The 25,243-nt window shown below is 43.9% G+C and overlaps 4 protein-coding genes across 6 annotated transcripts; 3 read left to right on the forward strand and 1 right to left on the reverse strand.

The window, feature by feature from the left end:
• Positions 1–1,705: 1,705 nt before the first annotated feature.
• Positions 1,706–10,999, forward strand: TAF5 (TBP-associated factor 5). Its single transcript, XM_078587128.1, has 19 exons — positions 1,706–2,036; positions 2,905–2,986; positions 3,521–3,599; positions 3,699–3,796; positions 3,883–3,939; positions 4,843–4,930; positions 5,021–5,130; positions 5,372–5,479; positions 7,657–7,808; positions 7,924–8,034; positions 8,124–8,193; positions 8,290–8,329; positions 8,918–9,082; positions 9,161–9,237; positions 9,325–9,441; positions 9,517–9,782; positions 10,457–10,552; positions 10,625–10,700; positions 10,801–10,999. Exons 1-19 carry the CDS (start codon positions 1,879–1,881, stop codon positions 10,852–10,854), a joined length of 2,004 nt encoding a protein of 667 aa, XP_078443254.1. The 5' UTR covers positions 1,706–1,878; the 3' UTR covers positions 10,855–10,999.
• A 1,624-nt stretch (positions 11,000–12,623) lies between these two features.
• Positions 12,624–16,070, forward strand: LOC144712803 (Leucine-rich repeat protein kinase family protein). Its single transcript, XM_078587127.1, has one exon. It carries the CDS (start codon positions 13,024–13,026, stop codon positions 15,556–15,558), a length of 2,535 nt encoding a protein of 844 aa, XP_078443253.1. The 5' UTR covers positions 12,624–13,023; the 3' UTR covers positions 15,559–16,070.
• A 1,159-nt stretch (positions 16,071–17,229) lies between these two features.
• WRKY32 (WRKY DNA-binding protein 32) lies at positions 17,230–20,982 on the forward strand. Its single transcript, XM_078587041.1, has 4 exons — positions 17,230–18,040; positions 18,723–19,522; positions 19,613–19,771; positions 20,467–20,982. The coding sequence occupies exons 1-4, from the start codon at positions 17,612–17,614 to the stop codon at positions 20,888–20,890; spliced, it is 1,812 nt and encodes a 603-aa protein (XP_078443167.1). The 5' UTR covers positions 17,230–17,611; the 3' UTR covers positions 20,891–20,982.
• LOC144712745 (DNA glycosylase superfamily protein) lies at positions 20,955–24,008 on the reverse strand. Of its 3 annotated transcripts, XM_078587042.1 has the most exons (6): positions 23,280–24,008; positions 22,907–22,924; positions 22,362–22,419; positions 21,592–21,675; positions 21,345–21,515; positions 20,955–21,244 (listed from the first exon to the last, which is right to left on the reverse strand). In XM_078587042.1, the coding sequence occupies exons 1-6, from the start codon at positions 23,638–23,640 to the stop codon at positions 21,205–21,207; spliced, it is 732 nt and encodes a 243-aa protein (XP_078443168.1). In that variant the 5' UTR covers positions 23,641–24,008; the 3' UTR covers positions 20,955–21,204. The 3 variants fall into 3 exon arrangements, with proteins under 3 accessions (XP_078443168.1, XP_078443170.1, XP_078443169.1); XM_078587044.1 differs by lacking the exon at positions 22,907–22,924 and having other exon boundaries at positions 21,592–21,645; positions 23,280–24,006; XM_078587043.1 differs by lacking the exon at positions 22,907–22,924 and having other exon boundaries at positions 23,280–24,004.
• Positions 24,009–25,243: the final 1,235 nt, after the last annotated feature.

Here is a 25,243-nt window from a genome sequence, read left to right on the forward strand (position 1 = left end):
TCATCGCAACATTCTCTTAAATGTAAATATGTGACGGTGATCAATGGAAATTCAAATGATAAATTTACGCATCATAATGAAACCGTTCACATTATCAAAATTACTAGAATATCCTATTATTTTATAAAATTAAATGATTGAAAATTTATATTACATTAGATCCTCGTATTTTCTTATTGATGGTGTACACCTATAAATACATTCAGTGGGTCATTAGGGATAAGGTCATTTTATTTTAGGACGGCAATGGTTGGAAACATAAAAGGGAATGCTGATTATTAACCAAAACCATAGACATTGAAATATGGAAAATTAAAAATGGTCTATTGATTAAATACCTTCATAGCAGGTTGATTATAAACATATACATAAATTACTTAAATTTGAGACATTAATTGCTGCTTGGATGAAAATCCTTAAATGAATTACTGGAGGTAACATAAAAATGTGCAATAAATAACGGAATCGAATTTTTTTTCATGTTATCCATATCTAATCATCCATATAGCAACTTTATGCAAACGTATATACTTATAGTTGCACGCCTGGCATACTACCTATTGATGTAGGAAAACCGTTGTGCTGATATAAAAAATATTGACGATGAACCAATTATTACGAGGATGTCTAAAAATTCATCATGAAAAAACAACCAACCAAGGACCTTTATTATAGTATTGTAAATGAATGTCTTGTGATTGATGAGCTTGATGATTAGATAAAAGAAACTTCTTTTTTGAGTACGTGCAAATGAATCTACTTCAATTTTTTTTCCAATTTAAGCTAAATTTCACGTATACAAAATTTTGATTTTTTTTCATTTCTAACATAACGTTCAGTTCAAATTATATTAAATTCAACATTTGTGAGATATATGAATCGTTCACATAAAATATGGGTGTAAGAAACATTAGTGGGCATATTACTTTTAGGACATTGAGGATAATCACAGAACTTTATCTACTCATGGAAAACAATAACTGTGATGAAAAAATTGGCTTATTCTCTTTATAAAAAAACAATAACATAATCAACTAAAGTATATCATTTTCTTGTATAATCTATTGGTTACTACACATCTCTAGTTACTTATTTAATAGTAGCTCATCTAAGGACAACTATTATTTTGCTATCTCTATGGTATCGACAAAATTATTGAGAAGGGGAATAGACCAAAGAAGCACAATGATTTTATAACGATGCATATTGCATTCTAAGATAATTCACATAAAAAATGACGTAATTGACTTTTAGCGAATTTTACCAAAGTGTTAGCGACCCTTTACTGAAATTCTAAGAATATAATTGAACAAAGTATGTCCTTTCCAACTTGACCCTTTACTGAAATCGATACTATATTTCCCCTTCAGCACATCAAATTAGTATTTTTGGGGGAGGTGAACCATTGATTCATACAAATACTTTCTGTTCTGTTTTATTTCATGTTTAACTTTTGTCATAAGACCAAATCCAATCTTAATTAATGTCTACCATGCCAAAAGTTGCCGTACATTATTTTTATGGTACATAAAATAGAGTACGCTCATCGTACTTTCAATTAACATTGACGTCGTAGAATGTTTAATTGAGACATTTTATAATTAATAATCAACCAACATAATTGATAATTAACTAGCGTCTAAGTAAACAAACTGATTATTACAGTCTATTGGAGACCGATAAATGAAAATTGAAATAAGAAGACTCTCGAGCTTGAGCGGGGATTCTCAAAGGGATTAAATTTCAACCAGCCCGCTATCAAATCTCGGGAGGATCTGCGCTTCTGTGGAAGGATTTTGGGGTTTGGAGTTCTTGGGTGGGAGAAGAATCGAAGCTTGCTAGAGAAATCCGATAGTGTTCGTAGAAGCGAAGGCAGAGATGGATGAAGAGGACATTGACAAGGCCGTGATGGCCTACTTGAGGAAGAAGGGCTTCAAGGACGCGGAGAGAGTGTTACAAGAAGAACAGAATCGGGGCTCCTCCGCTGGTTCTAGGACGGACCCAGAAATAGCAAAGCAAATTCTTACCTTCGCAGAGTAAATCATCGAATTCTTCACTAAAGTTTACTGCTTTGCCAGTCTCAAATTTGTCCTGTGGCATGTTGTTTACTCGTCCCTTAAACACTTTCATTTGCACTTTGATTTTTTCGTTTATGCCAAGTCGTTTATGCAGAATAATGTGTGCTATGTTTTGGTGTCCGCTCCTTCAGAATGTCATGAATTGTTGGTGTATTCCTTGTTGCTTTTCATGATGGGGTTTGGATCGGTCGATTCGTTTTCAGTAACCAACTCTTCGAGTTTGAGAGTTACTTTTCACGATTTGTGTACTCCTCTGATTCGAACTTTAGACGGTGGTTTCGATGGAACTGACCATAGCTCCTTCAAAAACAACGGGAACATATGTTAATTTAGTGATGGGGGAATGTTTTGAGTTGCTTGTATTTCTCTTCAATTGTATTGGAGTTCTAGAATTTTTTCTAGGTCAGCTTTTATTACTATTGGTAAAGAAAATTGTTTCCTTGGGCAATAGCTTTCACAGCGTATCGATTAATTATGTATTGGCGAGATACCCAAAAAATTTCCGGAAATAATTCTCGAGGAACTTTTATTGTTCCATTAGTCAATAGGTAATCATCGAACTGTATTACCTGGAGTTGATTATTCTGTCGGTAGTGGCACCCGAACGTTTTTCCTTTTATTTCCATCTGCATTTCCTTCTCTAATGGTCGACTCGTGCTGGACGAGCCCATTTCGACATTTTTTGCGGCTTGCTTGTCACGCAAATGACTCTTTTCTTCTCTTTGCAGCTACAACAATGTTGTCATTATTTCATTCTGTGTTCAAACAACCATTCGAAAACAAAAACAACTTTTCTTCTCATTCGTATCTATACTTTCTACGACAGTTCTGGTGATGGTCCTTCGCAATACCACGAAGGTTACAGCAAACTGAGGTCATGGTGCTATGGATCGTTGGATTTGTACAAGGTAATTTCTTATGGTATAAACTAGTAGTCTCACATAATAAAAATTTGATAAATTCTGTTTCCGTCTTTGTCGATTTAAATGGAAACATAAACATTTATAATTTTTTTTGTGGGGCCTATGTAGCTAGGTCTTTTGGGTCCTTTCGATCTCAATATAATGACTGTTCTTTGACATCAGGATTGCGCGCCAAAAGGTCAAATAATGTGTAGTAATATTGCTTATCTTCGAGGGAGAATTCAAGTGAAAGACCTTGACAAAGTCATCGCGCATTCTAGAGCTTCAGAGTCTGAAAAAGAATCGCTTCTTTTTTGTTCTATCTTCTTCTTATGCCTCTTTACCAGTTCACGGTTAATATGTTGATGTTTGCCATCCGCTTTTGATCTTTTTGATCCAAAATTTACACTTCGACCACATTTTACTATAATTATTGCTTTGAAACCATTTTACTGATGTATGTTTTTATGCTCCTATTGATTTATATCACTACCGTCCTCTCTCTTTAGCAGTAACCTGAAACTCTCACTTTTCTGTCAGGATGAACTTCTTCGGGTGCTATATCCTGTGTTCATTCATTCCTACATGGATCTTGTGGGGAAAGGATTCGTTCAGGAAGGCGAGTGTCTTCTTCGAGTCATTGTCTTTGTTTGGTCTGTCTGGGTTTAACTATGAAGTAATTCTGTTCACTAGGTAACTGATTAGTTTGGATGTCCAGCTCGGAGATTTTTCAATTGCTTTCGTGATGATCATGATATGATGTATAAGCGAGACCTTCAAAAGTTTGAAGGGTTGCTCACTCCTTTACATTTGGAGGTTGTCATCCTTCTCTCTTTATGCACTCTACATTCACCTTTTTCCCAATTTGTCGTATGGTTAACTTTTTTCTCTTCAAAATGCAGGAAATGGAGTTTGCCTCTTCCCTAAAGCAAAGCAAAGTGAACGTAAAGTTGTGTCAGGTCAGTTTGATTATTCATCGACTTGAATTACATTCAGAATGAAGACTAGGAATCATTTAGTTATGTTTTTAGTGGGATGATTTGCATCTCAGTATTCCTGTTTGATCTGCACGGTGATCAAGATGGTTCTTTATGTCATCATCGGTTTCATAGATATCTGGATATACTTTTAATTGAAATTCCATGATGCACGTTACAATTGGTAAGTTATGTGTGCATTCCAAATCTTTGTTGTATCATATGGTCAATTTTTGGAACATCTGCCGAACTGTGGAGCAGAGTGCCCTATATTCCTGTCAATGTTGTGCGAAAATAGTTTTAGTTGTCACAATCTCTTTGGGGAAAATCATATAATAAAAAAGGAGTCTGACGAAGTACATGCATTACCCATGTGGGGTCATCGTGGATCAAGTTCATTTTCTATTAATTTGATCGGTCACTGTTGGAATTTAGGCTCAATAATTTGTTTTAAAGTCATCTTTTAGGTTTAGTGTAATGTCGTCCACGTGGTGTTTGTTTACTTAGGCATAAAAACTTTCTCTTCCTATGCCTCTCTTGATTTCTTTGTTTCGACAGGAGGTACACTTCTGTTACTGTTAAGGAAGATACATAATTAGAGTATGAAATTTGCTTGTAGAAAGAAATCCTCAACCACTTGTGATTTTATGTGCGCGATTGGTTTGGTGGAATTTCTTAATAACTTTATTTATTACATTTAAAATTTCCATTTGACACCAGTGCTTCTGATTAATGCGGATATGTCTTAACGTAGAAATTTCGAAGCCTCGTGCTCCGTTAATGATTGTTCCAACCGTGAGAAAAGAGACTCAGCTTTATTTCATTTCGATTTTTGAATTTTTTCTTAAATTTAAGTTGATTGCTGATATTTCACTTGAATTTCAGTACTCATACGAGTTGCTTCTGCAATACCTTCAGAGGTCACAATCATTAACCATGCTTGGAATAATTAATGAGCACATAAACTTCAAAGGTAAATAGTTAATTATACTGGTTTAACCCGCTATCCCCTCTTTTGCTTTTATTCTCTCATTTTTTGATGTATCTGGTGATCTTTTTGCAGTATACCCTGGGCATCCAAGCTCCATATCTGATGATTTCGAGGCAGTGTCTCTTATTGGAAATAGCCTCGACATGGCGAAGCAAATAAATCAGAAAGAAGTGCACTGGGGAGTAAGTAACTGTTGGTACCTGGACACCACTCTCCAATTCTCTTCCCTTCTTTCGCAAACTAGAAATATTCATATGCCCTCATCTTTATCACCCTATGTTGTGGTTTTTTTGGGTGTCCTTTCGAGATTCCTTAGTGCTTATGAACTTATTTTGCTTTTGAGTATCCGTTTCAAAAAAAATCTTGCTTTTTATTATCAAGATTCTTCAAAAAAAATAATTATTATCTCCGTTTTCGTCATAGTTGCTTGAGGATTCTATTGAAGAAAGATTTGAGAAGCAGGGAGCCCTGGCTTCAGATTTAGAGAAGATGGATGCTGAGAACAAGGAGGTTGATGGGGAAGATAACAAGGTGAGGACCCTAATAATATGTTTTATGTTTTTTTTTAAATTCATGTGATCGTTTTGTAAAGTACTTGTGATAATTTCTTCTCTTCTCACAAATCCGTTTTATGATCCATTCCTATTTGATTCTTCTTGTTTAAATACTCACTAGTTGTAATAGAGCTGCCATTTTAATCGGATGAGATGGTTTTGAGTCCTCCTTGGGGATGCTGGAAGGACATGTATTATCGTTTCCAATTTTCCCTTCTCATCGTTGCCTCTTATCATTGGAGGCAAATTCTGGAGTGATTGTGTTCGGTGTTTATTTCCAAATAGATCAGATGGTTGAATAAACATTGAATGGCAGGTGTAAAATCCGGAATATGATTTTTCTTCATATTGATACGATCCCGAGTCGGGACTGGAACGATCAATCCTGTAACGATCCTTGACTGTGACAATGATAGTTCACTAGAACATGAAGTCCTCAATTTCAGATGAGACGAGAGAGATTGTTCGGGATAAGGGAGGTGGGGAAGAGAGTGAGAGGTTCCCGGGGGAGAAAGGACGAACGGGGATGGTGAAGGAACACCAGAGGAGGGAGGGTGTCGCACGGTAGAGGAGGCCGGCGTCCACCTGCAGGCACGAAGAGGAGGAGGGTCATGGCCTGAGGGAGAAAGGAGGAGGTGGAGAAGGGAGACTCACAGTGATATTTTTCCTGCCCTCTGCTCTCAAGAGAGAGGGCTTAAATGGGATCGTCAGCAGGCTGGGTCGAGGCTTCTGGACCGGGCTGCTGCCGTGGCTTCTTCCGAAGATATATGCGCTGGCGAATCATATCAGGCCATGTTTTTTCTTCATATTTGGCGTGAGGCCAATAGCAAAGTCATACAAAGAATGATAAGGAAAAACATTCTAGGATCTCTTCATAGGGTATACTATCCATGTAATCATAAAAGCCATATGTACTTGCACGAGAAATTCATTCTAAATGTATTTGCAGCCATCATGAATATTCTTAGTATCACGAATCATGCGTTTTGTATTTGAATTGTTGCTCATTGTTGATCTCTGAAAGCCATTAAAATTGGCCCTGCTACTTCTGCTAAGCTCAGCTGCCAACTGCTGTTACATCTTTTGTGTTGACTCTTGTCTTTCTATCTTTCTCTCCCGGATATAATTCTACTTCTACCATTCACGTTTATTTTTGTTCCTTTTGCTCTCTCCCTCTCTCTCTCCCCATCAAGTTTGTAAGTATTGAATCGCAATGGCGGAACCCTTACTTTTATTTGACCCATAAATGCTAGAAAGATACTTCTGGGTTGAGTGTTTTGTAATGCTTGGTTTAAGTGGCGGTGAGATTATTGGTTAACCGTAAGTAAATGGATGATTTTGTGATAAGTCATGTCAACCTCTAATTAGCAAAACATTTTTAATTTGGAACTCTTTCTGAGTTCAAAAGCAAACTAGCTGATTGTAGAAGCTGAAGGTTTTGGGATCAAGGGCTCACGATAAGGGTAATAGTTTTCTTCTTTATTCTTCTGATATGATTCCTGACCCTACTTGAGTGCAGAACTGTCTTTTCCCCTTCTACATGTTCCCCGAAATAGAGAGGCCCTCCCTTTAGGAGGCTCCTTGTCTCTTATCCCCTCAACGTCCTAGGTTTATCTCTCCCACTGTGACCCCGTCTCTCGCAATTGTCTCTACCTCACTGCATCTTCAGGCATCTCAGCTCCATTCTATCTCTGCAGTATTGGTGCGTTTCATCATCAAAGTTACATCATAGTTGATACGTCCTGTGAGGAATGTATCATCTTCTTCCATTTTTTCCCAATTATAATCTCTCCTTTCTTTTCCGGACTTTCTCTTTGAAATGGCGTTGCTAATTGCCTAATTTATTTTGAATTTTACTTGTGGTTTTAAATAATTTAAAATTTATGATAATTAGTATTGAAATAAGGGGGACTTTAGAGGCAAATTGATACTTGGGATTTCCACCTCGTTCTGCTTGTGATTGTATGAATAGTACCCGAACTGCTCTTCGTTCTATAATTTGACTCTAGGCTTATGCCATCAACCTGGTTACCTGTTTGTGCTTCATTTTTTTACTGCTTTACATTGAGGCTGCGGTTTATACTCCTTATCATCTTCTTTTATCACTTGTGCATTTTTAAAAACCTATATGTCGGCATACCTTTTTTTTCACAGAGAAAATCCGTTGAAGGGAATAAACAAAGCGTTTCTGGAAAAAAGACAAAAAAGGAAAAGGTCGTTGGTGCTCTTGGGAAAACTGTGCGATCAGAGACAAGTACTGTGTCTGTGGCTCCTCGTGTGAAACCGGAACTTACACTGCCTGTGACGTACGTGACACATCATATTTGATGCTACCTTGTTTTCTTCAACTTGGAGACATATTTATCGTTCTCCCTTGCATATTATAATCCTAGAATTCCGCATGTTCTGTTATTGATTTAGGTCACCAGACGAAGAAGAGTCCATTCTGGAAGATTTGCGCATTCGAGTACAACTAAACAGCTTGGCGCTGCCTTCTGTCAGTTTCTATACATTTATAAACACTCACAATGGGTACTATGCCTCACACTTATATTCGTAATGTTATGTCTGCAAATGAATTCGCTTTATGCTGTTAATAAAATTATTGAGCGGGTTCCTAGGTTAAACTGCTCCGCTGTCTCACATGATGGAGGATTGGTTGCTGGTGGATTCTCCGACTCCTCTTTGAAGGTGGCATTGATCCACCGAGTTCCTGGTTTCGTTCTTATTTTTTAACATTTTTCGCTGATTTTTTGTCGATCTTTTGCCTTCTTAAAAATATCGCAGGTCTGGGATATGTCAAAGATTGGGGAACAAACTGCTTCAAGTATGCTCTTTCATATCCTCTTCTCTTCTCTCTAACTTATACCTATTCAGTTATATTCTTAGAGGATAGTGACTCTTGTCTTTTTAACAGTTTCAACTAGCCCAATGAACTACGATTTCTCGTATTTATAAAGTTTCTGAAATTTAAAGTTTAATCCTGGTGCACATAGCGCATTTCTATTTGATAAAAAATGCCATTTACATTTTGTCATTAGGTGAATTTGGACTTCTTCATGCTGCCGCTATGTGGTTGAAGGGAAATGACATCAGTCCGAGAAATGAATATGAATTTTCTGGGTGCAATGATTCTCTTTCTTAGAAGATGATTTCTTTTCACCAATAATAATATAAAATTTGGTATTATGCCTCCATTATCTAGTTAACATTTTAAATCTTTCTTGCGTCCAAGAAAATCGCGTAAAAGAATTTTCCTGGTGAAAAGTTTTTTGATGCTCGATCATATAGAAGAATTCCCATCAATATATCGTGAGAGCAGATAGTTTTTTATTTCTTTTAAACGCGTGGAGAGTTAATGTTTCTCTTTTCTTGGGTTTAATTAAATTTTTTTGTTTCTTTTTTCTACTTTAAGCTGACGCGCAGGGGGAAAACGTGGCCCCTCAGAACGGACATGTCTTAGGATCAGAGGAAAGGAAGCAGCCATACACGTTGTTACAGGGCCATGCTGGCCCTGTTCATGCTGCATCTTTTAGCCCCGATGGGGACTACATTCTTTCTTCATCTTCCGACTCTACAAGTATTTCCGTCTCCTTTCATTCTTCATCTTAAATCACCCTTAAACGCTGTCATTTGAACTCTTTATCGGTGCCGACAGTTCGTTTATGGAGCACCAAACTAAAGGCAAATCTTGTTTCTTACAAGGGCCACAACTATCCAGTATGGGATGTCCAGGTTAGATCATGGAGTACATGTGTAAAAGACAAGTCTAAATAAAAGGAAAATTGAGGATATGTGTAACATTCATTTTATTTTGTTCAGTTTAGCCCGGTGGGACACTACTTTGCCAGCTCTTCGCATGATCGGACAGCTAGAATTTGGTCAATGGACCGCATACAGCCTCTCAGAATAATGGCAGGGCATCTCTCCGATGTGGATGTATGGCCTTATACATTTTTTTTACTCTTTTTCCAAGAATTGTGGAAGTAATTTTTTTCTGTTGCATTTTGATAGTGTGTTCAGTGGCATGCAAATTGCAATTACATTGCCTCCGGCTCCAGTGACAAGACCGTGAGATTATGGGATGTTCAAAGTGGGGAATGCGTTCGAGTTTTCGTTGGGCATCGGAGCATGGTCTTGTCCTTGGCGATGTCTCCTGACGGCCGGTACTTAGCTTCTGGAGACGAAGATGGTTCCATCATGATGTGGGACTTATCGAGTGGTCGGTGCATCACCCCTCTTTTAGGGCACACTTCATGCGTCTGGACCCTTGCCTTCAGGTGAAAATTTTGATTCTCGACTAGGGTTTGAAAATTTCTACCTTGATACTTGGCCCTTAAATAGGCATGGGAAGTTCGTCGCTAACAAACGAGCCTGTTTGCTGGCGAATGAACACTTGGCGTGTTTGATTAGTCTGTCGTGTTCAAAATACGTGTTTGTGTATATTTGTGTCCGGATCTCTCAGAGCAGGAGAGCAGGGATTCGAGAGAGTCGGTTTTTGCATTTTCGCTCAAAGCCTTTTGGGTTTTGTTCATAAACTAATGAACATGTTCGCAAACAGTTAGTCCTTGGTGTTCATGTCCAAAGTACATGTTCATGTATTTTGTTGCTTGAGTTGGAGAGGAGATATTCAAAAGAGGCGGCTGTTGAATTTTTGCCAAAATGCAAAAAAAAAAAACGGCTTTTGGGTTTTCATTTAATGCAACGTTCGCCAACGGTTGGTTCTTCGTGTGTTTGAACCTCTCCAGCTAGGGAAGGAGAGATTCAAGAGAAACGCCTTCTGCATTTTTGCCGAAATTCATAAACCAATGAAGATATTTGCAAACACTTTGCTGTTTGTGTCCAAAATACATTTTCATGTTCATGTTTGTGTTCATGTTCATTAGTTCATGCGTTCGCCGGATAACAAAACATGCTTCCCATCCCAGCTCTTAGATCATTGTTCTTGCTGCAGTTGTGAAGGCACTCTGCTTGCCTCTGGATCGGCTGACTGTACTGTCAAGCTGTGGGATGTGACCACGAGTGCGAAGATCTCCAAGGTGGATGAAGGGTAAGTGTATAATGTTTAGTTGATGATTTCGGAGGGGAAGATTTTGTAATATACCATGCTGTTCTTGAGCAGTAAGAGTGGTGGTGGGAGCAGATTGAGATCGCTGAAGGCTCTGCCTACGAAGTCGACTCCTGTGTACAATCTCCGGGTAAGTTGAAGGGAATAGCAAACCATATCTGCTCGTCAGAACCGAGTTCAACGATCTCTCAGTTTTCATTCACAATTTTGAATTTAACTCTGATTTTCAGTTTTCTCGGAGGAATCTTCTGTTTGCCGCTGGGCCGTTCTTAAGGGGAACATGATGGCGCTGGGGGCCGGCAGATGTCTATCTCCTATCAATCCGGTTGGACTTATTTGTGGGATCATGAGTCGGTGAAGCGCTCTGTAGGAAAGACTTTGCTGTACTAGTTTTTTATATCTTTCAGTGCATCCAAGAAGAGATACATATATAGAGTGAGGGAAGCATGAGTGAGATTGTGAGAAAATCATAAAGAGAGCGGGAGAGGCATGAGAGAGAGAGAGAGATAGTGAGAGAAACATGAGAGGGAGAGAGATAGTGAGAGAAGCATCAGAGAGAGGCACGAGAGAGAAAGAGAGGCAGGAAAGAGAGATAGTGAGAGAAGACTGTGAGAGGAGCATGAGAAAGAGATAGTGAGAGAAGACTGTGAGAGGAGCATGAGAAAGAGATAGTGAGAGAAGACTGTAAGAGGAGCATGAGAAAGAGATAGTGAGAGAAGACTGTGAGAGGAGCATGAGAAAGAGATAGTGAGAGAGGCATGAGAGAAAGAGGAAAGAGAGAGAGAAGCATGAGAAAGAGACAGTGAGAGAGGCATGAGAGAAAGAGGAAAGAGAGAGAGAGAAGCATGAGAAAGAGATAGTGAGAGGGATGAGAGAAAGAGGCAAGAGAGAGAAGCATAAGAGAAAGAGAGAGATAGTGAGAGAAGCATGAGAAAAAGAGGAAAGAGAGAGAGAGAAGCATGAGAAAGAGATAGTGAGAGGCATGAGAGGAAGAGGCAGAAGAGAGAGAGAGAGAGAGAGAGAGAGAGAGAGAGAGAGAGAAGCATGAGAAAAAGAGATACAAGAGAGAGAGTTAGTGAGAGAAGCATGAGAAAAAAGAGATACAAGAGAGAGAGTTAGTGAGAGACGCATGAGAAAAAGAGACCAGAGAGAGAGAGAAAGAGAGGCAAGATAGACAAGAGAGAAAAAAGTCATAAAAGGGAGAGAGAAAGAGAGGCAAGATAGACAAAAGAGAGAAAGACACACAAGGGAGAGAGAAAGAGAGGCAAGATAGACAAAAGAGAGAAATACAAGGGAGAGAGAAAGAGAGGCAAGATAGACAAGAGAGAGAAAGACATACAAAGTGGTAGACAAGGTTGTTCTGTTCAGTTCGTTTGAAACTAACAAAAAATTTGCACAAAAGAACCACACAGGGCCTTAATATTTGCTCTGTTTTTTTTAACTAACAAAATTCGCATATTCGCACAAATTCACACATTCTCACAAAACTAGAACAAAATTCACACAAAGCAAACAAAAGAACAGCACAGGGTTTGTGAGATGTTCTGTTCGAATTCATTTTTGTTCTGTTCGGAACAGAAAGACCACTTCTACAAGGTAGAGAGCAAAAGAGAGGCAAGATAGATAAGTGAGAGAAAGAGATAAGAGAGAGAGAGAGAGAGAGAGAGAGAGAGAGAGAGAGAGAGAGAGAGGCAGTTAAGCGAGAGACAAGAGAGAAAAAGAGGCGAGAGTGAGACAAGAGATAAGAGAATCCGAGGCTCCGAGGCAAGAGAAAAAGAGAGAGAAAAACAAAAGACAAAGAGAGAGAAAGAGGAGGCAAGAGAGAGAGAGGGAAAGAGAGGTATTATTAACATTCCACTATCTACCAGGTCATGGTTGGTGCTACGACTCCTGCCCCCCGGCCTAAGCCTCGGCGCAGACCATAAAACGCGGTGGATGTCAGTAAATAATCTGCCGCAGACATTATTACTCCCCCCCCCCTCCCACCAAGCGTGACGATACACACTCTCTCTCTCTCTACCCCTCTCTCTCTCTATGTCCGGCGGTGTAGCTTGGACTTGCCCAGTGGAGCGAGCGGTGAGACGAATTAAGCAGGCCGGCGGACTCCACGTTATTGACTCGCAGCCCCCCTGCTCTGTGCCTCTGTCAGTGTGCATTAGTTGTTCTTTTGGACTGCAGCTGCCTTTCCAGTTTTCACACGCCCCCTCCCCCCCCCCTTCCCTCTCTCTCTATCTCTCTAAACGATAGATACTGTAACAGCGGCCTGGAAATCGAGCACTACGGCACGCTCGTGCTCTTCTGTCGTCGAGCACTCCCATGTTACCCTTTCCCTCTTCCCGCGGACGATATCCGCCGCTGCCCCCCGTCTTCTACCCCCGCGGGGCCTAAACAAGGAGAAAAAAAAAACTATCTCCTTTCCTCTGCTTCTTCTTCTACTAACTACTACTTCTTCCATGGAGTTCGGCCTCGTCTTTCTCCTGGCGCTGCTCCTCTCGAGCTCCGCCGCGCAGGAGGCCAACACGGATGGGTTCTTCGTCAAGGATTTTCTCCTTAGAATGGGCGGCGAGGTCCCGACGGCGAGCGGCGGCGCTTCCCCCTTCGTCTGCTCCTGGAGAGGAGTCTCCTGCGACGGCAGAGGAGAGAGAGTTCTTCGCTTGTCCGCCCCCGGCTTCGGCCTCGCCGGAGAAATCCCCGAGAACACCATCGGCAAGCTGGCCATGCTCGAGCATTTAGATCTGAGCATGAACAACATCACCGGGTTTTCTTCCGATTTCTGGGGCTTGGGGGGCTCTTTGAAGACCCTTAATCTGTCTCGTAACCAGATCTCCGGCAGTCTCCCCAACAATATCGTCAACTTCGGTCGTCTCGAAGCTCTCGATCTCTCCGAAAACCAGATCTCCGGCGAGCTTCCCGCTACGCTGAGCTCCCTCTCCGCCGTGAAGATTCTCAGCCTGAGAGGGAACCAGCTCGAAGGGGAGATCCCGGGGAGCATTCTCGGCTGCAACGCCCTCTCCGCCGTCGACCTCTCGTCGAACCGGCTATCGGGCCGGCTCCCCGCCGGTCTCCCCTCTCTCCGGAATCTCACCGCCTTGAATCTCTCCATGAACCGGATCTCCGGCCGGCTCGCCAACTTCTCCGCCATGCCGGCTCTCTCCTTCCTTAACCTCTCCGGGAACCTTCTCCAGGGCCCCGTCCATGGCGTCTTCGGGGGCTCTCTCCGCTCCCTGGACTTGAGCAGGAACCAGTTCCAAGGCCGCGTGAGCTTCAACTGGTCTACCCTGGAGTTTCTCGACTTATCGGAGAATCGCCTCAGCGGGGAGTTTGATCTTCACAGGCTCGGCGAAGCTCGGTCTCTCTCCCACCTCAACCTCGCCGCGAACAGATTCTCCCGGGAAAGCTTCCCCGAGCTAAGGAATCTCCCGAAGCTGCGATACCTCAACTTATCGGCGGTCGGGCTCGAGGGTTCGGTCGGGGCGGGCGTGGCTCGTCTCCCCGGGCTGACCGTGCTGGACCTGTCCCGGAACCATCTCTCGGGCCGGGTCCCTGATCTCCGGTCAGCCGCGGACCTGACCGTGGTGGACCTCTCCATGAACAACCTCACCGGCGAGCTCCCGTCGGCGCTGCTCCTCCGGCTACCCTCCCTGCAGAGCTTCAACTTCTCCTTCAACAATCTCACTCTCTGCGACGCGCAGTTCCCTCTCCAGCGCTACAAGTCCTCCTTCCTGGGCTGCTCCCACGACGGCTGCCCCTTCGCCGCGGACCCCAAGTCGGTCCCGAGGAAGCCGCGCCGCCGGCTCGGGCTCAAGCTAATGGTCGCGGTCGCGGTCGCGGTCGCCGGCGCGGCCGCCGCGACCGCGGCTCTCGCCCTGCTCTGTCTCGCCATGGGCCGGCGGAACCGGCCCCCCAAGCCGGTCTCCGTGAAGGAAGACTCCGCCGTGTCCGGGCCCTTCTCCTTCCAGACCGACTCCACGACCTGGGTCGCGGACGTCGGGCCGGCCGTTTCCGTTCCTCTAGTCATCTTCGAGAAGCCGCTGTTGAATTTCACCTTCGCGGACCTCCTCGCCGCGACGTGTAACTTCGACCGGGGGACTCTGCTGGCGGAGGGCCGGTTCGGGCCGGTGTACAGAGGCTTCCTCCCGGGGGGCCTCCACGTCGCGGTGAAGGTCCTGGCGCGGACCGCGACCCGGTCCGACGACGGAGCCGCGGCTCGGGAGCTGGACCGGCTGGGTCGGATCCGGCACCCGAACCTGGTCCCGTTGGCCGGGTACTGCATCGCGGGCGACCAGCGCATCGCCATCTACGACTACATGGACAACGGTAACCTACAGAACCTCCTCCACGACCTCCCGCTCGGCCTCCCCGCGACGGAGGACTGGAGCAACGACACGTGGGACGAGGACAAGGACGGAGCCCAGAGCATAACCTCGGAGGGCCAGACCACGTGGCGGTTCCGGCACAGGATCGCGCTCGGCGTGGCTCGGGCGCTGGCCTTCCTCCACCACGGCTGCATCCCCCAGATCGTTCACATGGACGTGAAGGCCAGCAGCGTCTACCTCGACGCCGGGTTCGAGCCGCGGCTCGCAGACTTCGGCCTGGCGCGGCTCGTCGGCGGCGAGGTCGAGGCGGAGATCGCGCGGGGCTCGCCCGGGTACGCGCCGCCCGAGCGCGCCGGCGGCGCGGCCACGGCGAAGTCCGACGTGTACGGGTTCGGGGTGGTGCTGTTCGAGCTGGTCACGGGGAAGAAGCCGCTCGGGGACGAGTACGGGGACGGGCCGGGGGGACTCGTGGGCTGGGTCCGGGGTCTGGTTAAGGCGAACCAGGGTGCGGTCGCCGTGGACCCTAAGCTCAGGGAGACGGGCCCGGCGGCTCACATGGAGGAGGCCCTCCGGATCGGGTACTTGTGCACCGCCGACTCCCCCGCCAAGCGCCCCTCCATGCAGCAGATCGTCGGCCTTCTCAAAGACATCGAGCCCGTCCCCGACCCCTGACACGTACTGACTGACGTACACGTACCCCCCTTGCATGCATGCATGCATGCACGAGCTCTCTCTCTCTCTTCTACGTTCTCTCCGACGAAGATGTACAGTCTCCGGCTCCCGTTACTCCATTAATCCGAGATTTTGGTACGAAAAAAAAAGAAGAAAAAAAAAGAGGGGAGCTACGGAAACGTGCGCGCGGGAAAAGAATTAAGTGATGTTAAAAAGCCTGTCGCCCGCATTCATGGTGCCTTTAAAGCGATCGCATTAAACGAGGAATCTTAGTCGAGGAGCGCCATTTTTCCCGCCCGACAGGAAAAATTTGATTTGATAAATAAATCAAATTTTCTCCCACATGGGAATTTTCTGAGTTCTGTACTAGGGGTTGTGTGTTCTAGACAAGGTTGGAGACTTAAGACCCAAGTTGGTCCCTTTGTAAAGGGTGGTCTCCAGCTTTGCAACTTCTCATACTTATTTAACTCTTTTTGTAATTTTTTAAAAAATATTAAATCCAACTGTCTGGATAGGTCTCTACTGAGCTCAACATAATATGCACCCACTCCGTGAAATAGAGTTTTGCAAGAACCTATCAAAAATCCTTCCTCTATTGAACAAATCTCCATGAAGGCAGAGAGGTGTGGAGGGAGAAAGACTTAGAGAAGAAGATAGAAGAGGGGAGAAAAAATTTCGATAGATATAAAAAAATTAAAATTTCTCCCACATGGGAATTTCCTGAGTTCTGTAGTAGGGGTTATGTGTTCTAGATAAGGTTGGAGATTTAAGACCGAAGTTGCTCCCTTTGTAAAGGGTGGACTAGTTGTCTCCACCTTTGCAACTTATCGTATTTATTTTTGTAAAATTTTAAAAAACTATTAAATCCAACTAGCCGGAGAGGTCTCTATCGAGGAAATGGAGTTCTGCAAGAATCTATGAAACATTCTTCTTCTATTGAACATGCCTAACTTCTATATTCACCCAGACAATTCTCCAGGAAGGCAGAGAGGTGTGGAGGGAGAAAGACCTAGAGAGGGAGACAGTGGAAGAGAGGGGAAAAGAAGGGAGGTGAGACAAAAGGACACTCATTACCAGCGGCACTAAATATGGTTATGTTCATAGTCTACAATAACTGTCAACATGAATTTTCAATTTTGACTTTAATATCTACTAGTCAACGCGAGCTGACTGGGATCAAACAGGAATTAAATGTATGTAAGGTTTTAGACTGGGACCGGATTGGGACCATTAAACCCTAGTTTTGGACATGATGGGGAAGATTTTTTATATTTTTGAATACTTATAAAGAAGAGGAGGATAAGGAAGAATATAAGAGGGAAAAAGTGGGGGAAGAAAAGAGTAATCTTAGGAAGTATAAAAGAGGGAGAAAAGAGGGGAAGAAAAGAGTAAGATAAGGAAGAAAAATCCGAAAAGGAAAATAATACATAGGAGGATCATCAATGTTTATTTATTTATACCGCACAGAGGCGTGTGCGGTGCGGTTTATATTGGGCCGGGAATAGTCTTCATCCTCGGCCCAAATACGAAATCCAGCCCAGGACCGTTTAAAATTGAAGGCGCTTATGCCACGTGGCAGAGCGCCTCATCCAAGCCTCGTGCGTAACGGATTTGACAGGACATGACACGTGTCCGCCCCCGGCACGTGTCGCGGGCAGACGTACGACTTGGGCCGTCTTTTCCCGCCCGGACTTCCGTTTCCAGGCCCAAACTCGGAATTCCGTCAATCCAAACGCCACGTGGACCGGCGACCGAGCGGGCCCCACGGACGGCCGTTCTCAACGTGGACCGGATCCGAGGCGGTTACGCAGACGGAACGTCTGACGCCGTCAAGTCCCCCGGTCAAATCTGGTCAAAAGAGCCGCATCTGAGACTTCTTCTTCAATTCGTCGCACTTCTCGCCTGGACTGTGTGACCTCCGCCGTCGTCTCTGCTCCTCCGAGCAAGAACCCCCCCGCTCAAACCCCCTCCCTCTCTTCTCCTCCTCTGAAGCTTCGATCGAGGTTTTGGCGATCGAAGATTGCCGGAGTTCTTCTTCTAGGTTTTCGTTTCCATGGCGGAAGACCCGAGCTTGGGGGATTCGGAGCAGAAGCGCGATAATGGAGGGTTGGATGAGAAGCAGCCTTCGCCTGCCAAGACAACGTCGCCCCCGAGGAAGAACCTCGAAGACGCTTCGGGCGCCGTCAATGGCGCCTCTCCCGATCCTGGGTCGAAAGGGGCTCCGGTCAAAACCTCGGCTTTCGAAACCCTAGCCATCCCCATTCCCTTCGCGCCGAATTCGGGGTTTGCGTCGGATGGTAGCCACGCCTTCATCGATTGCCGCTCGTTCTCGCAGCTCTTGGCCGGCGCCATGGCGTCGCCGGTTGGGAATTCGCGTTCCGCGCAGATTCTGGCTCTGCCCTTGGAGGGTATGCGGCTCCCCCTTGTCGCCGTGCCGTGTATTATTGCCCCCGCGTCGTTGCTCGAATCGCCTGGCTTCGCGGTTGGTTCTTTCCCATTTTCCTCCTTTATGTTCGACTATTAATATCAAATCTGGGGATGGTAGATTCCTGCCGATGAGTTTAATAGCGTTTTCTCTGCGGAATGAGATGGAATTTCTTTGTTTTTCCTCTCCAGTGTTTTTTTTTCCTTGGATTCCCCACTTTGCGGCTAGAGTTGGTGCCGTCGTGCATGTCTTTTTATTTCTTGCTCCTCCGCCCAAGTTCCACGCTCGAACTATGGACAAGGGCGTTAACTATTTGACTTTCGAGAAGAAAATTTGACCAGATTTCTTTGTATTTTCCATTAGAGGAGAAACTTGTTGCATGTTTCTTAACCCTTGAAATATTGCGTTAGGTTTCGAAATATTATCCATTCAGATATTTAGTTTGTACTGTCTTTTTCGAAAATGTTATGCATGGGTTTTCCCCTCTAGTTCTCTCCAGAACTTTGGAGATTTTCGTATCACCAACCTTGGCATTTCAACTCCGAGAAATCCACCCTTGGATTCTGCCTCGATACGCCATTTTTTCCCTCTTTGATATTGCTTTACGCCTTGTTAATGTATCTTCTACCCAGTTCCCCATTTCGGTAATAATTATCTGAAAACGGTATGGAGTTTAAGAACCGCTCGGCATTTATCAATGGGTATTTATCTTATAGCTGATGGAATATTGCTGCTTCAGGGTCAGTTTGCGATGACACATCAAGCAGTATTGGCAACGGTCACAGCTCACGCGCAGATGCAACTGCAGACAGCTTACACTACTACATCTCTAATATCCACCGCAACCCCTGTCCCATTACAGCAGGTTCCACCTACTGCTTCTCAAGAGAATGGCGTTTCAACCGTTGTTGAAGGGTCACCTGCTGACCAGAAATTGCAGAATGATATTGCCACTTCCAAGACTCCCTCCACTGACGGCTTCAACTGGAGAAAATATGGCCAGAAACAAGTAAAAAGTGGGGAAAATTCTCGGAGTTATTACAAGTGCACCCACGCCAACTGTTTTGCCAAGAAGAAGGTCGAACGCTGCCATGGCGGCCATGTGGTAGAAATAATCTACAGAGGCGACCACAGTCATGATCCACCTCCAAAGCCCAAGAGTCAAAAGGAGAAAGGCCCCGTCACAAATTTCTCTGAAGAGGGTGATCAATTAAAGCTAGCGTTAATGGATTCAAATGGGTCCTTGGAAAATGCCTCAAAGATGTCCCCGAGACGTTCAAGTGATAGGAATTCGTCTCAGAAAATCAAACAGTCGAAGGAAAGAAAGCCTTCTTCCGATGCTTCTTTTGGCGATAATGAGGTTATAATGACACCTGCCAGCGAGGATGTGAAAGACTCAGAAACCTCACCGTCCAAGGCATTGGAAAACTCGAGCCCGAGCACGTCAGAGCGCCAGCTAGCGCTCCCAAGCGAGCGTGAAAGTGATGCCTCTATAAAAATTGAAGAAGGCAATGCTAACGAACCAACTCCCAAGCGAAGGTTAGTGTAGAGAAAATTTAATCGTTTTCTGTTCAGTCTTATGAATCCTGGTTTGAATGGGATGATGTATTTTCTTATTTTCCTCTGTAGGATTAAGGAAGGCGCATTTTCTAGTCCAGCCCCTTCTCCCAAGATTGTCAAGGAGCAAAGAGTCATCGTGCAAAAGATGTCGGATGGAGGTATTGTAACTGATGGGTACAGATGGCGCAAATATGGACAAAAATTCGTGAAAGGGAACCCTAATCCTAGGTAACGGGTTTTGCTTTTGAATACTCTTCGCGATCATTCTTTTATGTCAACGTACTCTAATCACTTGCAAATAAACTGCCCAAATGGTGGACTCTGCATTATTTTTAAATTTCATCTATTCCCTTTTAAGGCGAATGGAAAATACTCGTGGGTTTAATGCTAGTGTGAAGAACTTTAATGCTTGTCTGACGATAAAATGTTCTTTTGGGCCCATTGATCGACTATCTGAACGGATTAAAATTTAAGTACTTATCTAATTGTTATTTCGTTTATTCATCGCTCTGACACCAACTGCTGCGGATGCCAGCAAATTATATGTAGACTATCATTTGGTTAATGATTTTCGAGCTTCATTTGGAGTTCTCTGTCTCATCCATTCGTTTCGCCTAGCTTTTGTTTAATCATTGTTTTTCGCCGACATGTTGCTGAATTGAGTGTCGCGGTGACCATTTTTCCTGTTCTACTTCTGTTGTATTTTTTTGTGCTTCTGTTTTTAATTCGATTCGGAACAACTTGACCAACGTAGTCCTCTTTATTTCACATATCGGGCAACCAAATTGGAGAAGAAAAAATATTTCCCACGTTTTATTTCCGTTTCATTTGTCTGTTATTTAATTTTTTCATCAGAAGCATACAGTAAACAAAATTTCAGTTTCATTACAAAAAACCCCTAATGTCATGTGATCCGTAAACAGGAGCTATTACAGGTGCACCCATATTGGGTGCCCGGTTCGGAAGCATGTAGAGAAAGACTCAGCTGATCCGATGACCCTCATAATTACATATGAAGCGGAGCACAACCACATCCAGCCGCCGCCAAAGAACGATGGCGACACCCCGGTCCTACTCATCGCAGCTGCTGCGGCTGCCGCCGCCGCCGCCGCTACTCCCAACCCGGCGGCTAAATTGGAGCCTCAGCCTGACATAGAACATGGCGGCGACCAGACTCTGGAATCGGCACAAACCCTTCTTAGTATGGGGCTCAGCCCCGGCGACGAGGATGGTCACGCCGTGCCTGAGGAGGAGTCAGCAGCAATGGCAGCGGCGACAGAATCTGACAACATGCAGCGGCCGACCTTTGACGAGAACCTCGCCTCCGTCTCCATCCATAACTCTTGAGACATAAAACACTTGCCTTCTGAATTTTGCTGTACTTCAATTTCCTCCCATGTATCATACTCTCTTGAGCCAAACCTGAGCTTTTTCTTTAACATGGTGCGCTTGTACAGTAAGTACCAAGAAAAACCTGTGGATTAGATCTTAGTTTTGGAGCTTTGCAGTGAATCTACAGCAAGCGGCGAACCGGTGGCAGGCGACGAGGTGGTCGTTGACGATGCCGGCAGCTTGCATGAAGGAGTAGACTACAGTGGGGCCAACACATCGGAGGCCCCTCCTGACCATGTCTCTGCTTATAATCTCTGATTTAGGCGTCTTCAGGGGGACTTGCCTGGGGTAGCAAAATCGGCCCACAACCTGCCCATTGTCCACGAACAACCAGCAGTATCTGTCAAATGATCCGAACTCCTCAGCAATCTGCGAAAAAAATGAAAAAAAAGAAGCTTAATTGGCCAACCCAGATGAAAAAAAATGATCTTTTGGGTTCTGGGCCTTGATGATTTGGGGGGCGTTCTCGACGGCGGCACGGAGCTTGGGCTCGGAGAGCAGGCCACTTGCTGGGCTTACTGTGATCCTCTTCTTGTTCATCATGGAGACTGCAACCAGGTCAAAGTCCGCGAAGACTTCTCTGCAAATGGTCAATGGTCAATTTCAGAGCATGCTAACTTCATCATTAATATATGGTGGAGAGGATGGAGGATCACCTGAAAATGTGCCTCTTGTTGAGGATTTGTGGCCATGTTAGCTCGCCCAGGGCACTGGAAAGTACAAGCAGCTCAAACAGCTTCCTGCAATGTCTCATTTGTAACTAATTTTTTTGGAGTAATTGGGATTATAGTTCCGGATCGTCCAGGACGTGGACAATGGATGGGACGGGACGAATTTCGTCCCGTCCGACGTCCAGAGTAAGTTCAGGGACGAAGGATAGGACGGTTTTTTATCCAACAATAGAAGACCCTCCCGTCCAATCATACCGGGACGGTTTTTCGTCCCGTCCAGTCCTCTGGGGATGAATTTTCGTCCTGAACTAAAAAACCCATTTTATATTATTAATATATTAACATAGATTTTTCTGTTTTTTAAGGGAAATTATGGAGGAGAGAGAATGCAAATGGACATATGTACAATTAATTCTGAGCGGCGTCAGTTTGTACGCGCGAAAAAATACAGGGACCTTGATGCAGATTGTCATAGCGAGGTCACGTGGCGAGATCTCAACCGTTGGATGTGAATCCAGCGGTTTTTCGTCCACATCCGTCTGTCCATCGTCCGAGACCTCCAGACGGACGGTTTTTTTTGTTCCACGGGACAAAAACTGTCCCGCCCGTTGGTCCCCGGGATGAATTTTTGTCCCGAAATTCGTCTGTATCCTCATGCGGGACGATTTTTTCGTCCCCAGATGAAAAAATCGTCTCGTCCGCATCCTGAACTAAAATCGGGATTGAACTGAGGATTGCTGAGGTGAGATTGATACTTGTCGTCGTGGACAGGAACTCCCCATTCCTCATCGCGGAAGGCAGCGTATAGAGGATCTGTATAATTTTAGGTTCAGTTGACGATGATGGGATGATCTTCAAATACAGACCTTTGAAGGTTGGGAAAATAGTGCGTACAAATCTAAATGAGGTGTAGTGATTAAGGTATGGTCAAAACTTTTAAGTGAAAATTATTAGGACTTTGGAGACTGATCCAGACCCATTCGAAGAAGAGAATGTCAGTGCCTATAGATTTCTAGTCTCTCTTGAAATCTCCTTCATCATCTACAGTTTAATAGTCTCACAGTGTCATCTTTTCCAAAGGGAATACAGTTGATTTTTCCATCTACCGTCTGTTCCTCTTCAAACCAGTTCACAAAGTGTAGCTTCGAAATCAATGAACCTATGCTACCTTAAATCCATAAAATGTTTCCTAAATTGCGTATATTGAAGAAGGTGTGAGCTATTTGCATTTTTTTATGAAGACCGTCTTATTGCTTTAAAACGAGCTACGAAAGGCAAATACGCAGAATAATCGACTTACGAGATTGAAAAGGACATCCTGCAGCAAGATTAAAGGAATTAATGAAGACTAATCGCCGTTTCATTCACTGAAAACAACAAGCCAAAAACAAAGGGCACACAATTACAGCTTAAAAAAAACTTGCATGACGTCGTATTTTGACGGAGAATTCCTCGAAAATATTATTTTCATGGATTCGAATAGAGGCAGCCATCCGACAGAGTACACTCTTACAAGAATGAAACGATCGAGCAAGAAAACTGATTAATCTTCCCATTAACATGCGCAGTTTATTAATTCAAGTTTATACGCGAAGAGATAAGAAGAGAAAATACCAAGCAATCAATCAAAAGAAAGCAAACAAAGAAAACGAAAAATTAAACGCAATGCGTACCGATGTTCGGAGTTACCCAAGAGCACGTCTTCTTGAGGGAATATTCTCTTTGAGAGGCATCTACGACCCCATGAATTGATCCTTTCAATGAACATTGTTCCTTACTTGGCTGAACCAGCTTCCGCTGCCTCGTCACGCCCAAAGAACCGATCCTGCCCGTGGAAGCCCGGCTACGGAAGGAATCCGTAGAACAATCCGAAGAAAAAGAAGCGCTAAGTGATAAGCTAGAATGCAAGATCGCAGAGGCCTTCTCCACCTTCCTCAGAGTCTTCAATGCTGGCTTTCTTGAGCTGGACACCGATCTGGCTTTGTTCTCTGCGGGGCCTAGAACCGACCCCACGTCAGATTCTCCCACGTTCATTGATCGAACCTCGGGCAAGACACAACAACTTCAGTCCCCCAAATCAAACTTCAAATCACCAAATGCCAGACTTGCAGGAAAATCGGGCAAATGACACAGTTCGCGGTAAGAATTCTAGGGTTCTATGCAATCAAATTAAGGATTGCAATCTCAGAAACGTCAGTTCGATCAAAGAGCTCGGATAAACCGATGAACCACCAGAGCATCAACTTGAACAACTCGGAGCAACAACTTTGGCGATTTTCTTCGTCAAAAAGACTATACGAGATCAAGGAAACAATGCAATCAAGAAAACGCCTCCGTCGTCCAGATTTCAAACGTTCCGACCGCAGAATCAGAGCAAACATCGCGACTGTATAGACATACCTGAAGCTACAGGAAAAAGAAAGATGATATCCACCGGAAAACGCCGGTGATAGAGTTGGAGTCGACCGGCAGACTCCGGTCAGTTATTTCCATATTTATTTCATATTTTCTTGAAAAGCCCCATCAGGAAAACTGGAGCAAAATAGTAACTTCTTATTAAAACATCTGTTTTATTTCCCTTTCTTTTTTCTTGAGAAAAGAAAGCCACAGTTTGACCATTGGCTATTTTAGCTCACAAATAATTAGCTGAAAGGGGCTTGTGAGTAATGACAAGGCTGAAGAGTCAATGGAGGTTTTTATAATTTTATTAATATATTTCCTCTGATGGGTCAAATGCAGTGGGGTAGGTTTTTCTAAGGGGGTTGGACCACTGCTGAGGCTCTTGAGAAGAATAAATGTCAAATTCAGAAGGGGATTCAGCTATGTAATGTAAAATGCGAGCAACACTTGGTGACCACTCTTTTGAGGGAAAGTTCAAACAGGGACCATTTGATGACAACTTTAGTTTTGAGATTAATATTATATGTGATAGAATCTGTTTAGGTTAGGGTATCTTATTCGAATGAAGTTTGGAGTTACTTTGAAGGATGCACTCTCAAGACTTATTATATGCTTATTTTAGGTCTCTCGGTCTGGTGATGAAGAGCACTAGTAATATAATCATGGCAGAATGTTTTCATTTGGAGGAGAGGAGGGGCAACACGTCTAATTAAAATTAATGGTGGGTGGAGGTGTTGACGTTGAGGAGTCACTAACATTGATATTGACATTGACCAAACATTCGCTCACACATTGACCAAAAATTAACTATTAATGATGATATCAGCAACCACCTAAAACATCTTTGTTGCCCCAAACCTCAATGAACCATATATTTCGAAAAAATCATCCTCAACATCAAGTAGATTGGTGAGTGAATTTTTCATATACCATAATCAGAATGTATTTTATATTTTGAGTTTTTTTCATGAATGAATACTTGACCAAGGCTATATTTTTTTGTCTCCCTCTATATCTCTCCTTCTCTCTCTCTCTCTCTCTCTCTCTCTCTCTCTCTCTCTATTGATCGATCGATCTATCTATCAATTGATATATATATATATATATATATATATATATATATATATTATATCTCCTCCTTCCCTCTCCCTCCCCTCTCTCTCTTTATATTTCTCTATTATCTCTCTCTCTCCCTCTCTCTTTCTCTATCCCACACCCTTTATCCTCCTCTTCTCTA

The sequence above is a fragment of the Wolffia australiana genome, chromosome 15 (assembly GCF_029677425.1).
Source record: "Wolffia australiana isolate 7733 chromosome 15, ASM2967742v1".
Taxonomy (NCBI): Eukaryota; Viridiplantae; Streptophyta; class Magnoliopsida; order Alismatales; family Araceae; genus Wolffia; species Wolffia australiana.

What these genes read in the sequence shown, in the direction of transcription:
- TAF5 (XM_078587128.1), top strand. Translation starts at nt 1,879, where the DNA reads ATGGATGAAGAGGACATTGACAAGGCCGTGATGGCCTACTTGAGGAAG. An exon ending in CAAATTCTTACCTTCGCAGA is followed by an intron (nt 2,037 to 2,904) that starts GTAAATCATCGA and finishes TTTCTACGACAG; the next exon opens with TTCTGGTGATGGTCCTTCGC. An exon ending in CTCCTGTGTACAATCTCCGG is followed by an intron (nt 10,701 to 10,800) that starts GTAAGTTGAAGG and finishes TCTGATTTTCAG; the next exon opens with TTTTCTCGGAGGAATCTTCT.
- LOC144712803 (XM_078587127.1), top strand. Translation starts at nt 13,024, where the DNA reads ATGGAGTTCGGCCTCGTCTTTCTCCTGGCGCTGCTCCTCTCGAGCTCC.
- WRKY32 (XM_078587041.1), top strand. Translation starts at nt 17,612, where the DNA reads ATGGCGGAAGACCCGAGCTTGGGGGATTCGGAGCAGAAGCGCGATAAT. An exon ending in TCGAATCGCCTGGCTTCGCG is followed by an intron (nt 18,041 to 18,722) that starts GTTGGTTCTTTC and finishes TTGCTGCTTCAG; the next exon opens with GGTCAGTTTGCGATGACACA. An exon ending in AAAGGGAACCCTAATCCTAG is followed by an intron (nt 19,772 to 20,466) that starts GTAACGGGTTTT and finishes ATCCGTAAACAG; the next exon opens with GAGCTATTACAGGTGCACCC.
- LOC144712745 (XM_078587042.1), bottom strand. Translation starts at nt 23,640, where the DNA reads ATGAACGTGGGAGAATCTGACGTGGGGTCGGTTCTAGGCCCCGCAGAG. An exon ending in GTTCCTGTCCACGACGACAA is followed by an intron (nt 21,676 to 22,361) that starts GTATCAATCTCA and finishes GAGACATTGCAG; the next exon opens with GAAGCTGTTTGAGCTGCTTG. An exon ending in GATCATTTTTTTTCATCTGG is followed by an intron (nt 21,245 to 21,344) that starts GTTGGCCAATTA and finishes GACAATGGGCAG; the next exon opens with GTTGTGGGCCGATTTTGCTA.